Here is a 17,925-nt window from a genome sequence, read left to right on the forward strand (position 1 = left end):
AACACGACATTTTGCATAAAAAATGGATATCTCAATGCCAAATTCATAACTAAATATTTTAATTACAACATTTTTCTTTTAAGAAATCAAATAAAATAATATATTATTTTTGAAGAAAGTATCATTTTACTAACCAACTGCAGATCTCATGATTGAGTGTGCTGCACAGCTTATCACTATTAATTTACAAGCATTTACCTTTGATTAAATGCATATATGTACAATGTAAGTAGCCATGTATAGCATCATGTTACAGGCATTTACCAAGATATATATATTAGCACAAATTGCAACTATATATATACATTATATATATACCAATTCATCAAATGCATTGGCACTTGTCAGAAATCACAATTCATATGTACTCGCCGTTAGACTATTTGTTCATCAGCCGGAGCATAATGAGCTCAGTCGGTCACAAAGTTCGCTCATATTGGACTTGCTCTTGAAATCTGCAATGAAAGAAAGGTCGTGTGATGATATATATCTTCAGCATGGCTACATGTCTACATGTAATCTGCAAGATTTGCTATTTCTTATTATGATTATGATACGAAGCTTAATGTTCTATCACAAAGAAATAGGGAAAATATCTCCCCAAGTAGGGAAAAATGTTGCAGAGCTTCAAGACTTAGCACTTCCCTAGTCTAGAGATTCTTAACTCTAACCCTGTTTGGATAACTTAATTAAACGCTTATAGCATAAGCACTGTATAAGCTATTTCTATAACAAAAGTTAAAAAAAGTCAAACTATTTTCATATTAGATAAGTTGTTTGTTTCCATAAGCTATCCTGGAGAGGTTGTGGAAATAATGCTAAAAACGCCTTATGAACATATGCCATAAGTTGTTTCCATAAGCTCTCTCGAACAGTCTCACAAGTGCTTATTCTAGTAGATAAGCTCACATAAGTCAATACAAACAGGCTCTAACTTATTTATTGGGGGTAGTATATTAAACAAAGCAATGTGAATAATAAAGTGAACCTGACTGTTTGAACTTGTAGCTGTAGTCCAAGACCTAGGATGATTCGAGTCAGATGTCTCGTCGGCATGGCTGATGAAAGTATATGTTCCTCTCGGTTCTTCTTGTATACTATCTGTGATCGGAGGCGGCAATTCTCTAATTATCCATAACAAATAAGCTGATGGCAAAGAAGAACCTAACAATTAAAAAAAAAAAGACGTCACTTTCAAACCTCCATAATCAGAAGCTCAAATGAACACATTTGGATAAAGGAACTTAGCAGAAAAACATTCAGAATGATTATCTTAGACAGAGTGATTACCGATAACATAATAAAGAATCAAGTAAACAAAAGCTTTAACTCCATATATGAACTTTAAATGCCAATGATAGAAAAGCTGTCAAAAGGCGCAAGATTAAAACAGCATAAATACAGAAAAACTTATCATTAGTGAAACTAAGGAAAAACGCTGAAGGCAACTAAACTTACAGGTATATCTGTGTTGAGAGCTACTAATGCACTCGATGAAAAACATATAATAGAAATAATAGCTAAACTGATAACCTGCATACACAGCAAATTCGTCATAATATACATGTTCGAATATATGAAAAATATCTCGATTGCATCATAGAATAATTTAGAGTCTATTGGATTATCTCTTAACATTGGTTTCTAACGCAACATATAGAGTAAGTGCAAAAATGAAGTTAACAATTAAGAGTTTTGAAAGAAACCTTCCACATTTCTGATGAAGCATTCTCCGATCGTACTTTCCGTAATTTGAAGAATAGAAGGAGACCTATAGAGGGAAAAGATTGAGGAAGAAGAAAATAACTGACTTAATGGATTGTAAACTATGAGATAGTTATTCATAAGGGAGACTAAGAATACATAGTAGCTTACCGTAGCAGCCTAATGCTCCAGCCAATATAAGTATCATTATTGCGAGAAATGTTTCATATACCTACACAATAATTGCAGCTATAGTTATTTATTGCATAGTGGAATTTGAACAAATCGCTATTGTTCCACAATACGTTGTTTAGCGCAAAATATTGTCAAATACCGGCTATAGCAGCTCTATAGCATTGTTACGTAGGGTAATTTGAACAAACCACTATTTTACACAATCTAAAATTGATAACACAGATAAAAAGCTATGTGATGCATGGAGTAGTGAGTGTTTAATACCCGAGCAACAATTGATGGATCGATTGGATTTTTGTCATTTCCAACGCAGATCAGTATGGCAAACGCCATCATCACAACAAAGGTTAGAACCATAATCTGGAGGAAGAAAAGCATCAAATCTACTTGATATAGATAATTTAGTGATTAAACTTATTCTAAACAAGGAAAAAATTTGTTGATCCACTCCCTTTACCATTATGACATATTTTTGTCGGCTACCAATGTGAATGCCTTGGATTGAACAGCATCTCCGGTGGCTTTTCATGCGACATGAACCATGCTGTTCCCTCATGATACCTTCCAACAAGGCCTGTTGTGTCCTATTCTCGACATTATCCTCCTCATCGTCCAATTCTTCTTCATTTTCCTGATGGCAAAGGTCGACCCTTTGTCCACAAAACGATACATACACTTTATGAATAACCATTTCACTATAGAAGGAGAGCCTTAAAGCACAAGAAATTTCTGATACTTTTTAACTCATTGATACTATGGCATACCAGAACGATAGCAGAAGTAGAAACGCTGCTAAAAACACGACTTTGGGAGAGGCTGCAGCAAAATTTCATTAGTAAGAATGCTAGTAAACATTCAAGTTTCAAACAAAGCGACTATGAAAATATGAATTTTGAATGCACATACCCATAAGAATAAAGCCGCAAACACCGTACCAGCAATACCATCCATTGCAAGTTGCAAAAACAGTACTTGTAAAATAGATACAGTACCCTGCGAATACATGAGGAAAAATATGTTCAAAACTAATGAGTTGAATGAACGGAATAAGCTATCGCGTATAGTTTCCTAGTTTTGAACTTCAACACATTGAATTACAACGTAAAATAGCAACATGCTTTGATGAAGGACTTACAAAACTAGTCTTACCCAAGTTGGAAGTGGCAACCATGATATGAAGAACCTGAAAAATAGTAGCTATTATAATCAAGACTTAGGACCAAAGGCACAAAAAAACTAGAATGTACTTCAAAGTTCAAACACTAGCATCTATAAGAAATTTCAAAAATTAATGATCCGATGCTACTAACTTTTTGGCGTGTCCAACCAATTTGTTTACTTCGCATATGAATCCTGAGAACCTGTCATGTGATAGTGCAAAATTTTGTCACATAAGAGCAAAAGAAGCAATAAATAATTTGGATTATTGTAGCCAAGCTTATGAATTTCTATAGTATAATCAGCAATTTAAGTAGAATTGTGAAAAATATTTACAGTATCAAGGGAGTATTCATTTATACACATAAGACCAGTAAAACACAAAACTACTGCTTGAAATACTTCAGCTAGTGATCAAGGGACTACTAGCTAATTCACGCCCTATGTTTATTCGTTGTGCTCATCAGCTAGCTTATTCATTGTCCACCGTCAGCTAACTCAAAGAGAGTCTTTATGAAAATAAGAACTTATGAACAAGGTCTTGAAAAATGGTCGGTTACTGAGAAAAAGGCCGCAACAAAACAGTATAGGAAGCCGCCATTACCGTTTTTCCCCGTTTTAATACAGTGAAAATAATCACGCTGAAATGCCGTTTCAACCGTGACAAAATGCTAATAGAGAGATAATTCTGTTTTTTTCATTTGATATTGATAAAAATCACATTTTTAGTACAAATGCATATACATATATGACATTGATAGTACAAATAATTTTAATAAGATTTGTGCTATGTTGTTGTTAATTCACACTGCGATGACCGCAGTCCGTAAGGCAACATCCATAACAGCCGAAATCGCAAAATCCTTAACGCAACCGCGACCGTTATTTAAAACCTTGCTTTTGAAAACTAGCTGGTATTCGAGGTTTCCAATGTACTCTTTTAATAATAATGTTATGACCTTTATTACTCTCTTTCATTTGTTTTTGATGATTACTTATCCTCAAATAAAATTTAAAATATTTTTCTCTCTATAGATGAATTTTTCTTCTTCTATCCCCAAAGAAAGAAAAACTTTCCCTTTTGCCTTATTTCCAATTCCAAGTCCAACATCTAAATGATTCCTCTAAAAAGACTGACCAATGAAACAAGTGATTTTTGAAAAAGCTATTCCAGATTCCTCACCTCAGATACTACTTAAGTACAAAATCATACACATATTACTGATCAAAATATTTTTTTTTTTTATTAACCCTCTGGTTCCAGGAGCCCGGGTAATCCAGAATTCGGCCGCGAGATAAGTAAAATCCGACCAAAAATTGTTCCCACCAAGAATCGAACTTCTCCCGAACAAATTAGTGATCAAAATAATTGAATGCTGAAAATCAAAACACAAAGAAAAGAAGATTGAAGAAACCTGAGCAAATGCAATGAAGGCAAGAAATCCATCTATGCAAGCTAGAGCTACATTGAGGATGATCAAATCCAAAGTGAAGCAATTCCAATCCTCAGTCATAGATTACAACGACCCTCTTCACCTTATCAAAAAAAGTAACAAACTTTGGATGGAAAATCCCAGAAGAAAAACACAGTAACAACAAAAAGAATGATTAAGCAGAGAAAAAAAAAGACAGAGTGACAGATAGACAGGTTTGTTAGTTCGTATAAGACTATGTAGAAGATGCTGTCTTTGTTCCTTGACTTTGTAATTTGTGTCTGTGACTCCTTGTTTCTGGCAACTGGCAACTGGCAACAATTTTGGGAGCATTAATAACAACGTTATTTAATTATTTATCAAAGACTTTTCTCATTGATCCCATTTTTTACTGTATATTTTATTTTTGCCTATAGACGAAGCGATAGATATCACTAAAATTCATATACACTGCAAAATTTTGGATTTAAATGAGTAAAGACGTGCAACTTAACAATATAGACATTGCGGGTTGAACGAATGTATATTATCTCTCAAATGAACGACTTCATGAATTGATCTTATATTATTTTCTTGAAGAAATAATTGTTTTTTTTAAAAAAATAATTTAGAAAAATATTATCATTTTGAAAATGTTTTGTAAATAGAAGAAATTAGTCAATGAAAATTCACACACACAAAATGGGATGATCGAAATTCAAAGTTCAATCGTTACGTCCGACCTAATAATTTTGTTCGACGGAATTTTAGTTACATGTCTTATACTAAGTCATGAGTTTTTTTATTTTTTTTTTGTACATTAAGTCATGAGTTATTATTATAATAATTTATGACATGCTAGTAGCACATAAATATAAACAAATATTATAGTGTAAAACATTATATTATAGTATGGTAGTTTTGGCAATTAGGAAATAATCCTAGTCCGACATATATTTTGTTTTTGCTTGAAAAAAAAAAGAAGCTGTCTTTATCTAACCTTTAATAATAGACGAGTTTCTAAATTGGTGAGAGAGAAAAATGAAGGACAGGTAATTAATATTCTATCTAAATTTGGTACTGAGAATGATTCTGTTAGTGTTGAGATCCTTGTTTTCCTTCAGCTTTTGTCATCATTCATTTGGGTCTTGGGTGGTGAAATAGTATTATTCACTTGGATTTCAAAATGTTATTCACTTGCAGATAAGTTCACATTCTCTTTTCATCTTCGGCCGGTCCATATAAAGAAGCATTTGTTGGAATGTGTCAATCTTTTAAATGAATCTCAATTACTATTTTTTTTATAATTCGAAAAAATAATTAAAATTCAAAATTTAATTTAAAATAATATTGTTGATCATCATGCCCAAAATGTTGCCAAATATGTTCAGCAAGATCATGTTGAAGTTGAAGATGAGCTCGCCTATTCAAAAATTGTGCTTTTGTGATGTACAAAAAAAATTGTGTTTTTGTGTAAATATCATTAATTCAAATTGAATATATAAAATAAAGTGACAACCGGTCTACTTTCCATAGTGGTTGAAAGTATTGTATTGTAATGAAGGGTTGCAAGTTCGAATCCTAGACAAAATTGTATTTTTTGTATAAAAAAAAAAAGTGGGTCATATGAAAAGAATATTTTAATGATAAATAAGGTGAGTCCAGGATGAGAGAAAGAGTTATTATTTTAGAAGTGTTAACTAATAAGTACTGAAATATGTGGTACTTCAATGGCAGTACCTAATAAGTATCATAAGTACATAATAGGTACTACACCATTGGAGATTGTCCGAAGGTCCAAGTTGCCCGGCATCATTAATATTAAAAACCAACAAAATATTTGTTAGTTTTTAATTCAAAAATGAAATATGTTGAGAGGTGATTTTTGGGAAATGGATTGGCTGCCTTTAACTATTCGGTAATTTTGGTGACTTTGGTGTATTTTGGTGATAGTTGAATAATTAAAATAAATTATTTAGATGAGAGATAATGATTGGTTAAAGAGGGACAAAGAGACAAATTTAACAAAGTATCAAAATTCAAAGGTAGACAATTTTGATTCATGATTTTGGGTGTCGTAATAAATATTTGGATTCCTTAACTTTGGAATCCCTATCTTTGGATGACTTCAGCTAACAAGAGAGAAAGTGGAAAGATGCACATAAATATATGAAAGAGAAAATAAAAAACAAGAGATAGAAAGAAATGTGAGTGTTTTTCCCTCCTTAAAGGTAGGGAAATCATGACCTTATATAATAGGAAACCAACCTAATCAAGGTCTTTGGCACTCCGGTGAATCCAAATAGTATCCCCATAATTTTCGATTCTAAGGACCGATATGTGACTAATCTGCTCAGGTGTTTACGTCGCAACTTAGAGCTCTTCGCCCCTCCCTAAGAGATAAAACATTGGTTCTCTCCCATAAGCTGGCTTATCCAATTGAACCACATTATAAGTTTATAATATACTAGTGTGTGTTGACTTGATTCAATTTATGCATATAATTGTAAGAGATAATTACATTCAATTTCCATTCTATACTTAGGAAGGAAAATGTATTGTTTGCAATAGAGATATAAAATTACATCTATACTTTAGCATATCAATTTCCTCCAGATATTGAAAGTTGTTTCAAAGCATTGGCAATACTTTCCTCTGATGTTTCACTAATGTATGCAACAAGAGGACTCTCATTTGGGACAACATCATCTCTTTGATAGCTTCCTGGACCTCTAAGCAATTCTTCTGAACCCTTAGACACAACACCCTTCATGATTATAGTCTTGTGTGTCCCAGAAATCATTTCCTCATAATCAGTGTCTCCTGTTTCTCCAAGGATGACATACATGTTTGCAACATTCAATCTCCAACGCACGAAAAGATACCTAACACATTTAAATAATAAACAGTCAAATTCTTAATATTAAGAAAATATCATAGTCTTTAGAGTAGAGTGTGTTTAGGTGTTGGATTAAACAAGATTTGAAAAAAGTGGAGTGAAAATCCAAACATGATAGCTTATTATAAAGTAGGCTAAATTGCACTTTTGCCCCCCTAACTTTCACAAACTTGCGATTTTTGCCCCCCCGACCAAGTTAACATACATGTGGCAAGTGTCTCACATGCCATGTCAGCATGTCTTGTCATGTGGGCAATGACTCACACGACACATTAGCATATGTGGCAAACCATGCTGACATGGCATGTGAATCATTGTCCGCGTGGCAAGACATACTGATGTGGCATGTGAGTCACTTGTCACATGTGCGTTGACCGGTCAAAATCAGCGAGAGTCATCCTTTTGCAATATGGACTAACTTATGGGGCCAAAATCGCAAGTTTGTGAAAGTTAGGGGGTCAAAAGTGTTATTATGAAAGTTTTTTTTTTGAAGAAGTTGTTATTATGAAAGTTAAGGGGCCAAAATTACAAGTTTGTGAAAATTAGAGTGCCAAAAGTGCAATTTAGCCTATAATATATTACCTTAGTGCCTGAGCTCTAGATGCAAGAAGGGGAATGACATGCATTCTAGTTGAGCTTCTGCAGTACATAGGATGACAGCGTAGACCTCGCATTCTAAGCTTTTGCCTCAAGTCATCAACTTTCCTTGCCTAAAAAAGACAATTAATAGAACCATCACAATCAATTTCGAAGTGTCTTAGTGCATGTCCTGATTTACGGTGAGTTTGCCAGAATCATGTTGAGCCACAGTAATACCAACCATGCACTTAAGTAGTGTCATTATGCAAATATGTTAGTAAATTTCACTTACCTTACTAAGATCATTTATTTTGTACGAGATGCAATGTGCATTGCTTGATTTCAAATCTTCCTCAATAGGACTAGTTTTTTCATGTTTTTCTTCACCACCAGAGGCATTCATAAGTTTACCAATTGTACTCTTTAGACCTTCTACACCCCAACGATAATCTATATGTACCGCATAATCTTGATCAGGCGAAAGCTTCCCATCTTCTGTATGAACACCAGGGTAATAAACTTCACTCCCACTACTACAAATTATAGCATCAAACTCATTTGCTTGAATATTTCCTGATGTTAGAAACTCCGTTGTTTCTTGCATTGTCATAGCAGTTGACAAAGCAAATCCCGAAACTCGTGCAGTTTGAGGGTCTAATTGAACAGCTTTAACTATCCTTTGCACTACCTCGATCAACTTCTTATCAGGAAAACCATTACTGTCATAGGAATCGAGTGCTATAACAATCAACCTGCGCCTTCTCCTTAATAGAGGATATTTGCTTGGTAAATTATCAAGCAACAAGTTGTCATTATTTGAACCAGAATCTTGCTTTCTTATCCTGCTTAAAAGGCGTTTCACTTGATCTTCGTTACTACCGCCGCCTGCAACAAATTCGCCGTCAATTGAGAGCCTAAGGGACATGTCTTGAACATCCTTAAGTGAATCATTAAAAGACTCCTCAACATCTACATCGTCTTCTGGAGCATTATCTTGCCATTGTGGATGCCTCATTCGACATGCATTCACGCGTGTCAAATAAGTTCGGCAGTGCTCAGGCCATGAGAAAAGGTGGATGTTCTTCCAACCATTTTTTCTACACTCATGCCATAAGTTTTTCTCTGACAGCAATTTTAGTAATGCATCAGCAATTGCTTGATGATCATGAGGGTCCACAAGCAAACCATTGTTGAGAACCTAACAATATATCAAAGAAACAGTCATTATTTTTCCCAAAATGCAGTATGCACAATGTAACTAAGTATGATATATATAAAGCTAATTCTTCAATTACCCGATTAATGTCCACCGGTCCGCCATTTTTAGTGGCCACCATTGGTAGCCCGTGTGCCGCTGCCTGCATGAGTTAAACATATTTAACAATATTATGACATTAAAAATGTGAATATATCACCAAAAGTGGAAAGTTAGTTAAAACTTACCTCAATTAAAGTAAGACCAAAAGGTTCGACTAAAGCAGGATTTACGAAAACTCCCTGAGAAAATAACAAACTAGTTAATTGCCTATATTATTAAAAGCATAAGAAGTGTGCTATCTATATATATCGTACATACCTTTGTTTTAGCAGCAAATCGATATATCTCAGGTACATCAGATTGTCTGTGATGTTTAGGGTACGCGACATGGCCATATAAGTCATACTTGTCAATCAATTTCAACACAGTTGTGAGAACACTACCACTCCCAGAAGACATCTCTTCTATGTCATCTCGGTTTCCCATTATAAGAGTCTGTTTGAGTTGAGAACATATTAGTCATTTGATAAATACTTAATCATAGTTTCCATGAAGCGTGCAATCAGATTATATTATGTTAAGCTGTTACTTACAAGATTAGCTAGTTTTCTTAAGGAACGGCATTCTCCAAAAGCCTTTAAGAGAGTTGTTATGTTCTTCTTTGGATCTGGCCTTGATAAAGCTAATATCATAGGCTTGTGAGGATTTGTGAAGAAACGCATCACCTGCATAATGTTATTCGTTTCAAGTCAATAACAGTACTAACTAAGATGTAATAATAGGTGAGTCTAGTTATCGGCTACAACATGCTAATGATCAGGATGCTTAAGAGACCTTGACACCACTTCTTCATTAAAACCCTCAAAACATCGAGTATATAGGTCACTTCTCTTATATATCTTTTGTTTTTCTCATTCCTAGTCGATGTGAGAGGGACTAACCAACCACTCACAATTGAACTCCAACTTATGGTATCAGTTACTTACTTCTAACCAGATTGCAGGTAAAGCTTTCGGTGAAGATCCATCGGGACCACCAGTAAGCTGCGAGAGATCCCCGTCAACTTCAGGGCCATCTTCTTGTATCACAACATTGCTAAAGTCCATACCAGGAGGAATAACCTGCAAAAATCCAATGAAGTTTAAAGAGAGCTAAAATATTACTAGTATATAATCTTCAACTTCAGCATGCTAAAAATTTCCTTCCTACCGCCATTCTTGGCATATATCGACCATGACAATTGACACCGCGCCTATCACGAGCGCGCAAAACTTTCTCAAGCTTGACATCAAATCCATCATAAAGTCCCCATTGTTCATCAATTTCTTGTCTAGTACTAGTGATGACAAGTTCTGCAGCATCCAAAGAAAGCTCTTCAGCTTCAATCCTCCTCATTATCTTATACGTCGAATTGATATCCTCCCACGATTGGCGACCTTGCTTAAGAAGCTGTTCAAGTTTGTTTCTTCCAAGTGAATGACCAGTTAGCACCATAGGAACATTCAAAGCACCTGAAAGAAGAGCAGCACTGTCGCCAGCATCGGCATAGTGTCCATGAATCACATAAGGCCACACAGGTTGTCCACCACCGACTTGTTCACCCAATACTTTCGACATGTTAAGAATGTGAGCTAAGGCTCCATCTACAAATTCTTGAATATGTGGCCAAAGAAGTTCTTTCTCGAGATATTTATCACGCGGACCAAAGGGTATTCTTATGATATATGCACCACTGCTCTCTCCAGTGTTATCATCACCATCTTCATCTGGACTTGCAGATAGCATTTCTGTAGGTTCTCCATAGCTCCAATCAATTTCAGGAGACGATATTTGGCGTGTGAAAAGATCTACTCTATATACTCCTGGCAATTTCGCAAGTGCACGAGCAAGTTCTACCACATATTTAATCTGCAAGAATACAATTTTTGTCAATTTTTCAAAATCAATTTTGATCACCGCAGAATCAATCACACAATTTTTCACCTAAAATAAGAAAAATACCTGTCCACCAGTATCAGAATCTCGACCAAGCTCCATGTTTTCTCCTCGAACCAATCCATGCAAACTGTAAAAAAAGCCAATGTCATAGTTAAACTTTGCCTTTATTTACATACATATGATCATAGCTTCCACTATTAGGAAAGATATCAATTCATAATATGATTATGTAGAATATTTGGAAGAGCTTATGAAAATAGCTTATGACATGTTCATAAATTGTTAGCTAATTTCTATAAGTTCATCATGATAGCTTACAAAAACAACTTATATCTTATATAAAAATAATTTGACTTTATTTTATATTTTGTTATAGAAATAGCTTATTCATATAAACACTTGTGTAATAAGTTACTTGTATAATACTACATCCGGTTCTAAACATAAGAGAAAATTTGATCAACAAAATTTAAGATCAGATACATCAATTTTTTTATCCAATTTTTTTCTTATATTTAGGACCAAACTTTCTCTTATATTTAGGACCAGAGTGAGTGTGTTTACAGTATAAGTGCTTAACTAAGTTGTTTATCCAAACAGGCCTAAGAATAATATACCTTAAGAGGATAATATAAAGTTTCTTTTCCTTTTTGTCATCAGACCATATTTCCAAGCTAGAAGCATGTCTCTGCATTTTTTTCTGTTGAGTCTCAATTTGTATAATCTCCCCAATGCCATCTCCCTTTTCTCCTTCTGACAACTCTTCAGACAAATCCTCAGTTGCATCCCTACGTCCTTGTTCCCTTTCCCATCTTCTGTATGCTAATCTCTGCACTTCTTCCCCTTCCACCTACAAATTAAGTATGCCTCATCAGGTCCGGCTCAAGGGTAAGCAAGGGATTTATGCCCCCGAAAAAGAAAAAATTTACTACGAAAAAAAGGCCCCTTATAAGTCATAAGTTCATTAGTTTATGGTAAGAAAAGGTCTCTGAGAAAAACATAAAGGCCCCTCAGAAAACATTATCAAAATGAGATAACAACTTTACAACTCTTAAAAAATTCAAGTAACTGTTTTTGGCTTCCTTTTAGAATTCGTTTTAGGCCTCATTTAGTGTTGGGTCGGCCCCAGCCTCATTAGAAGTTTCCTCAAATTCATAGAATGAAGGTCAATCCAAATATAATTATGAAATGAAAATTTAAGCCAAATAATGCACACATACATATAATTAGTTATATCTTTGTACTTATAAACTAAGGACCCTTCAAATTATTATTAGCCTAATAACAGAACAAAACCATAATTTATTTTGTCAAGACATACTGATACGTCCCCAAGACATAGCTCGAGTATCTAAACTGAGACACTCGAAAAGTTTGAGAAGAAGGTGCGGGGTTCAAACCTTGGCTACTAACCGAACATACTAATAACTATCATTTGTCTATGCAAAAAAGTCCGGACATACATGTATACGATGGATGAACATGTCATATAAGTTAATGAATGAAAATTGACATTGATACTATATGATTGAATGATAAAAACCTGTTTCTTCTTGCGAGCGAGATGCCAAATACGCCAACACATATTCTCAAGCCTCGAGCTACGTTCTCTTGTATTACGAGTGGCAACAACTTTGAGCCAAGTACGATGAAGATCAGACTCATCAACAGCACTAACCACTTCTTCAACAAAATACTTTGTTGGATTGAAATGATCACCACTTTCTCTTGCAGCGGCCGCAACCCTTTGTTGCTCTTCGACGGTGGTTGAAGCACCACCACCGGTTGATAGTATAGCCTCAAGGTATCCATTAATCCACTCATTACCAGCCATTGATCACACAACCTTTGTTTAAATAAAACTTGTATTGTTTTCTTAGACACAAGTACTCATTCTAGGAGTGTGTTTGTTGAATGTTACATGGAAATTATGATCAACATGGCTTATCTTATGTAATGAAGGGAAAAGGGTGTTTTGGTATGCAGAGGTAGAGAACCACATGCAATGAATGATGCATATTGCTCTTTTTTGGTTCAAATTTGTGTGTTGTGTGTTGTGTTGTCTTTTGTCTTAGTTTGCACCGTATATTACTAATATTATTCCTTATGCTTTTCGCATGTTTGGATTAACTTATTTTTGAACTTACGTAAATAAATAAGTTTCTATGTTAATTTATAAGTTTTTGCTAGAAAAAATTGTATCTTCATAAATTATTATTCATAATATACTTTAACAAACTTATAAATAATACATAAATATTTATTTATTTGTATAAGTTATTTTGTATAAACTTAAAAATAAGTCAATCCAAACGAATGTATAAATAAAAATATCTAACTTAATACTAACTAAACTTTTTAGTTAATCACTCTACTCTTTAACTCTCCACCTAGGTCAAGTTAAAAAAAAAAAAACTCCGCCTAGGTGGATGCCTTCCATTTCAAAACAAAAAAAAATCCGCTTTAATCACCAAGTCATCTTATATCGAGAATTGAGTTAATGATATGAGAAGTTAGGATTTTTTTGGTTTTTGAAAGGAAGGGTTGTTATGATCGAATTGGATTTTTTTTTGTGTTATAACATGATGTTGTAACAAATTTGGATCGTCTTATCCCAAATCACAGTCTAATAAATTATATTACTGCATAAAATTGAATTTAAAATTTAAACCATCTAATCTCAAATTAACTGTTACAACGTTAAAATCATTATCAACTGCATATACTAGGGAAGTGGGTACTTTTTATGATGATATGTACTTTTCTATACTTTCCGCTTTCCAATGCGATCATGCAGCTTGTTTCCTTCCTATAATCCTACACCTTCATTTGATATTTATATATATCCTTCCTTCCTTGTGCTGTTTTTTAATTTATTTTTAAAAACTGCTTTTTATTACTATAATTTTCATGTATAATGATAATTAGTGATGTGTAGGTTCACATGTGTTTAATGAAATTGTTATGTATTTTTGGGTCAAGGTTGGATATGTTAAATTTTGTTCTCAATTTCAAAAGTTAACTCTTAAGATGAGGTGTTCAAACACTTATATACATTCAATAATCAAGAAATTTTGATAATGTAAGACTTCAATACAATTTCAATATCACATCACACTTAGCGTGAATCTTGAGCTCAGTTCTCACAATATCATTTTTAACTCAGCTTGAATATCACGTTGAGCGTGATTTCATTTTCAAAAATTAGTTCATAAAATGATGTGTCCAAACGCTATATATATACATCAAAGAGTCTAAAAATCTTGTCAATCTTATACTTCAATTTTTCATCGCATATTATTCCATATAGACCAATCATGAGCAATCGTTCTCTTGTTTAAGAAATGTAAATATCTATCAACTATATGTTGCTAAAAATTGTTATGTATTCATTCAATGATATAACTATAAACTACATATTATCATAATTTATATAAATAAAAATTTAAAAAAAATATATTTTTTTTGTCCCAAAATATAAGCAAAAATGAGTTAAAGAAATTTGATGTATTTGGTTCAAAGTTTAGACCAAATACATTCACTTTTATTAATTAATTTTTACGTATAGTTTAAGACGGAAGAAGCATATTGCAACTATGTTTTCAATGAGCACTCACATCCAAGCCTATGATGTTGAACAAAATGAGCTATAAAATAAATAAAGGCATCCATCCCACCCTTGATAGCCCGTGTTTGATGCAAAAGTTTGTGGCAAATGAGCCATCATCTCACCAAGTGGTAACCATATTCAACCAAACTTTATCTCTTTGCCTTCATTGTTTTCAAGCCTTTTAGACCAATATTCTTTTTAGATATACAAAATAGTAATTGCATTATACCAATTTTTAGTTTGAAGTTATTTAATCCTACACATGCTTTGCTCAGCAATCAGACAAAGTACGTTGCTATTTGAGGGAGAGTTGGCGATACCAAACAGAATTATCTCACTAATGTTTGTCACTTTGTTACACTTGTTGGTTTGTTTGTTACGTATGCAATACAATAGTTCATTGAATATATATCCTATTTCCAAATAAAAATAAATACTATAATATATAATTCAAAAAATTATTAAAAAAGAAAAAGAAAGATGAAATGTTACTTGTTGTTTTGACTAATCTTATTATCTCACTAATAAAATTTTATATCAAATACTAATATAAATGGATTCAAGTGCTAAGATATCTTGACTCTTTAAATAGATATAGTTATGATAATTAAGAAAGAAAAAGGAAAAAAAGAAGATATAACTCGTAATAATATGTTGTGGGAACAATCGATGTGTTAGATGCAGAATTTGAATATTCATTGTTCATCTTCTCCGCATTTAAATAGGGTCGGCTCAACTATAAAGTAGACAAAAAAACTTGGTTTAGGCACTAAAAAGTGAAAATATTTTTTCAATGGCCCAAAAAGCACTATCTGTGAGGAAACTTTCTCTTCCGACTTTTATTTTCCATTTTTTTTTTGAAAGACAAAATTGGATTTTCGAAGGGGGGAGTCGGAAAAGAAACTTTCATGTGTGAGTTATCCGTCTACCTCACTTCATTTTGACATTAAAAAAAAACACTTAATTTTTATTTTTTTTATATAGAACTTCTTAATATTTTTAAATAGTTTTATATAGAGGTTCATAATTTTCTTTTTCATAAAGAATTATAAAAAATAGTAAAATATGACCTGCTAGTACCAAATAAGCAAGGAGTACATTGTCACGTAATTTAATAAAGTGTTATGTTGTGTCCATGAACATAGTTCAATTTGTAGGGATATTGCATTTTATATGCAAAGTTGGAGTTCAAATTTGGGATCTTCCACTTATTTACCTCAAGAGTGAATTTCTTGTCATTAGACTACTTGAAAATAAAATGTCATGTCAATCAAAACTGAAGGTAAGATGAAGAGAGTGACCAAATGCTCGAATTTTTTAAAATAAAGAGAGTATGTATTAGAGATGATCAAAGAAATTTATACTTTTTAAGACGGAATGGTTCTCACCAATTATGAACGTGGACATTAGTGAGGCGTTGAGACTGTTGCTTGCCATGAAATGGATTCAATATTTACAACTGGAGCATGTAGATTTCAATCTTGACTTACAGATTGTTGTAACTAAATTTCAATGATTGTTTTAACACTCATTTTAGAAACTCTTAGGTTGAGTTTATTAAGAAACAAGTCAATGAGATAGATCGACCACATCCTTATAAACTGATTTCTCCCTTTGTTCACTCAATAATAATTTTTTTTTTTAATAAGTTCACTCAATTATAATTGTAGTAGTTATAATTATTGGATTCAATCAAAATAGTTCTTTTTAAGTAATGAAATATATTTCAAAATACTTGAAGCTAGAAAAATCACTTTTATTTATAATATTTTGTAAAATTTAAAATATTAGTATTTTCCTGTAAAAAAAAAAACATTAGTATTTTATTTTATATTATTTTAATAAATAAAATTTTCAAAGATATTTAACGCATTTTTTAAAGACAGAAACATACTTTTCAAACTGGAAATAAGATTCGTTTAAGTTTTGTATGATTGGGGACCAAAAGTGTAGGAAGGAGAAGGATCGTCGAATAAACATGGCAAAAGAAAGCTCCGTAAATAAAGTAAAAGGGGTAAAATATTGGGGTCTCTTTGTTTATAAATTTATAGAATAAATTGATTAACAAAAATAATTTTCTTTATTATAAATAAATTGTTTGAGAGAATTAAAATTCAATTTTTATAAAGAATAATTTTAACTAAACTTTATCATCTTGCGGTCGAACTCTGAATCATCATGGGGTTTTCCTTTCTCCGAGAGAACGATAGTTAACAATAAAAAAAACGTAAAGGTTATTTAGGAGTAGTATTTTATTGTATGTTTTTGACGGTTGCTCAACGGAACATATTGGTAGGACCAGACAGTGGTTAACAGCAATAACATCCTTGTCAATGAAGCATCCAAAGCCACCTCATTATTATTCTTAATCTAATCTAAATATCTAACAATCCTATAAAATAGTACCTACCTCACATAACATTTTCATGTGTCTAAATATCATGGAAGACCAAACCAAAGAACTTAGAAAGAGTTGTTTGAGAAAGCTTTTAATGGAAAAGAAGAGTAGGAGCATGTTGTGGTTAAAGAAAGTGAAGAAAGAAATTTGGCCATGGAGATTCTCTGCATTTAGGTGGAAAAGATTGGATCATCTTCAAACAACATTTATGGATAATGTTGTTTTTAGGATACTATCTGTTGCTGAGGTTGTTGTTCTTGTTTCCACCGTTTGCTTCTTCTATCTTTGTTGTGGCTGCCACTTTTGACTTCTAGCTTAATGAAGTAATCTTACATTTATTTATTCATTTTTCACAAGTTTAGTAACTTTTTTTTTTTGGGGTAAATTGATTTTGTGGGTTTATCATATATAACATTGTGGTTACACAAAACTTGTAAATTTTGTAATTTTTTTTTCATTTATATATAAGTTTCATATTTTGTTTAATCGCATGAATAACTCTTGTGTTATCACAAAAATTTAAATTACTATTTAGACACAAATACTCTAAATAGAGGAACCAAAGAATATGAAAGAACATTATACTTTAATATTTACTACTTAACAGGAACTAGAGATTGTATCAATTTCCTCTCAACCGTTTCCATCATCAAAGAATATTAATTGCCCGATATTTCTCCAATACATGTATCAGAGAAGTATCTGACACGTATCGGTCATTTTTTTTTAAAAAAATATTAATTGTTCGATACTTCTGTGATACGCGTATCGGGA

At 32.8% G+C, this 17,925-nt stretch overlaps 3 protein-coding genes across 3 annotated transcripts; 1 reads left to right on the forward strand and 2 right to left on the reverse strand.

Annotated features, from left to right (window-relative positions):
• Positions 1 to 70: 70 nt before the first annotated feature.
• LOC123882275 (tobamovirus multiplication protein 1-like) lies at positions 71 to 4,793 on the reverse strand. Its single transcript, XM_045931105.1, has 14 exons — positions 4,681 to 4,793; positions 4,473 to 4,642; positions 3,210 to 3,260; positions 3,049 to 3,082; positions 2,806 to 2,892; positions 2,664 to 2,715; positions 2,357 to 2,549; positions 2,164 to 2,259; positions 1,876 to 1,936; positions 1,707 to 1,771; positions 1,459 to 1,533; positions 1,291 to 1,366; positions 989 to 1,164; positions 71 to 455 (listed from the first exon to the last, which is right to left on the reverse strand). The coding sequence occupies exons 2-14, from the start codon at positions 4,569 to 4,571 to the stop codon at positions 432 to 434; spliced, it is 1,089 nt and encodes a 362-aa protein (XP_045787061.1). The 5' UTR covers positions 4,572 to 4,642; positions 4,681 to 4,793; the 3' UTR covers positions 71 to 431.
• A 2,153-nt stretch (positions 4,794 to 6,946) lies between these two features.
• On the reverse strand, positions 6,947 to 13,353 carry LOC123882276 (probable sucrose-phosphate synthase 3). The gene is made up of 12 exons (XM_045931106.1): positions 12,687 to 13,353; positions 11,761 to 11,993; positions 11,207 to 11,270; positions 10,415 to 11,113; positions 10,192 to 10,326; positions 9,799 to 9,930; positions 9,524 to 9,700; positions 9,391 to 9,444; positions 9,243 to 9,305; positions 8,240 to 9,145; positions 7,951 to 8,078; positions 6,947 to 7,354 (listed from the first exon to the last, which is right to left on the reverse strand). The coding sequence occupies exons 1-12, from the start codon at positions 12,975 to 12,977 to the stop codon at positions 7,072 to 7,074; spliced, it is 3,165 nt and encodes a 1,054-aa protein (XP_045787062.1). The 5' UTR covers positions 12,978 to 13,353; the 3' UTR covers positions 6,947 to 7,071.
• Positions 13,354 to 17,155: 3,802 nt separating this feature from the next.
• LOC123882277 lies at positions 17,156 to 17,497 on the forward strand. The gene has a single exon (XM_045931107.1). It carries the CDS (start codon positions 17,180 to 17,182, stop codon positions 17,456 to 17,458), a length of 279 nt encoding a protein of 92 aa, XP_045787063.1. The 5' UTR covers positions 17,156 to 17,179; the 3' UTR covers positions 17,459 to 17,497.
• The last annotated feature ends 428 nt before the right edge of the window (positions 17,498 to 17,925 follow it).

The sequence above is a fragment of the Trifolium pratense genome, linkage group LG4 (genome assembly GCF_020283565.1).
Source record: "Trifolium pratense cultivar HEN17-A07 linkage group LG4, ARS_RC_1.1, whole genome shotgun sequence".
NCBI lineage: Eukaryota > Viridiplantae > Streptophyta > Magnoliopsida > Fabales > Fabaceae > Trifolium > Trifolium pratense.

Excerpts from the sequence above, each read along its gene's own strand:
- LOC123882275 (XM_045931105.1), bottom strand. The coding sequence starts at position 4,571 with ATGACTGAGGATTGGAATTGCTTCACTTTGGATTTGATCATCCTCAAT. Across the intron at positions 1,937-2,163 it reads ATCCATCAATTGTTGCTCGG|GTATATGAAACATTTCTCGC; the intron begins GTATTAAACACT and ends ATTATTGTGTAG. Across the intron at positions 1,772-1,875 it reads TGGAGCATTAGGCTGCTACG|GTCTCCTTCTATTCTTCAAA; the intron begins GTAAGCTACTAT and ends TTCCCTCTATAG.
- LOC123882277 (XM_045931107.1), top strand. The coding sequence starts at position 17,180 with ATGTGTCTAAATATCATGGAAGACCAAACCAAAGAACTTAGAAAGAGT.
- LOC123882276 (XM_045931106.1), bottom strand. The coding sequence starts at position 12,977 with ATGGCTGGTAATGAGTGGATTAATGGATACCTTGAGGCTATACTATCA. Across the intron at positions 9,931-10,191 it reads TACCTGCAATCTGGTTAGAA|GTGATGCGTTTCTTCACAAA; the intron begins GTAAGTAACTGA and ends AACATTATGCAG. Across the intron at positions 9,306-9,390 it reads TTGGTCTTACTTTAATTGAG|GCAGCGGCACACGGGCTACC; the intron begins GTAAGTTTTAAC and ends TAACTCATGCAG.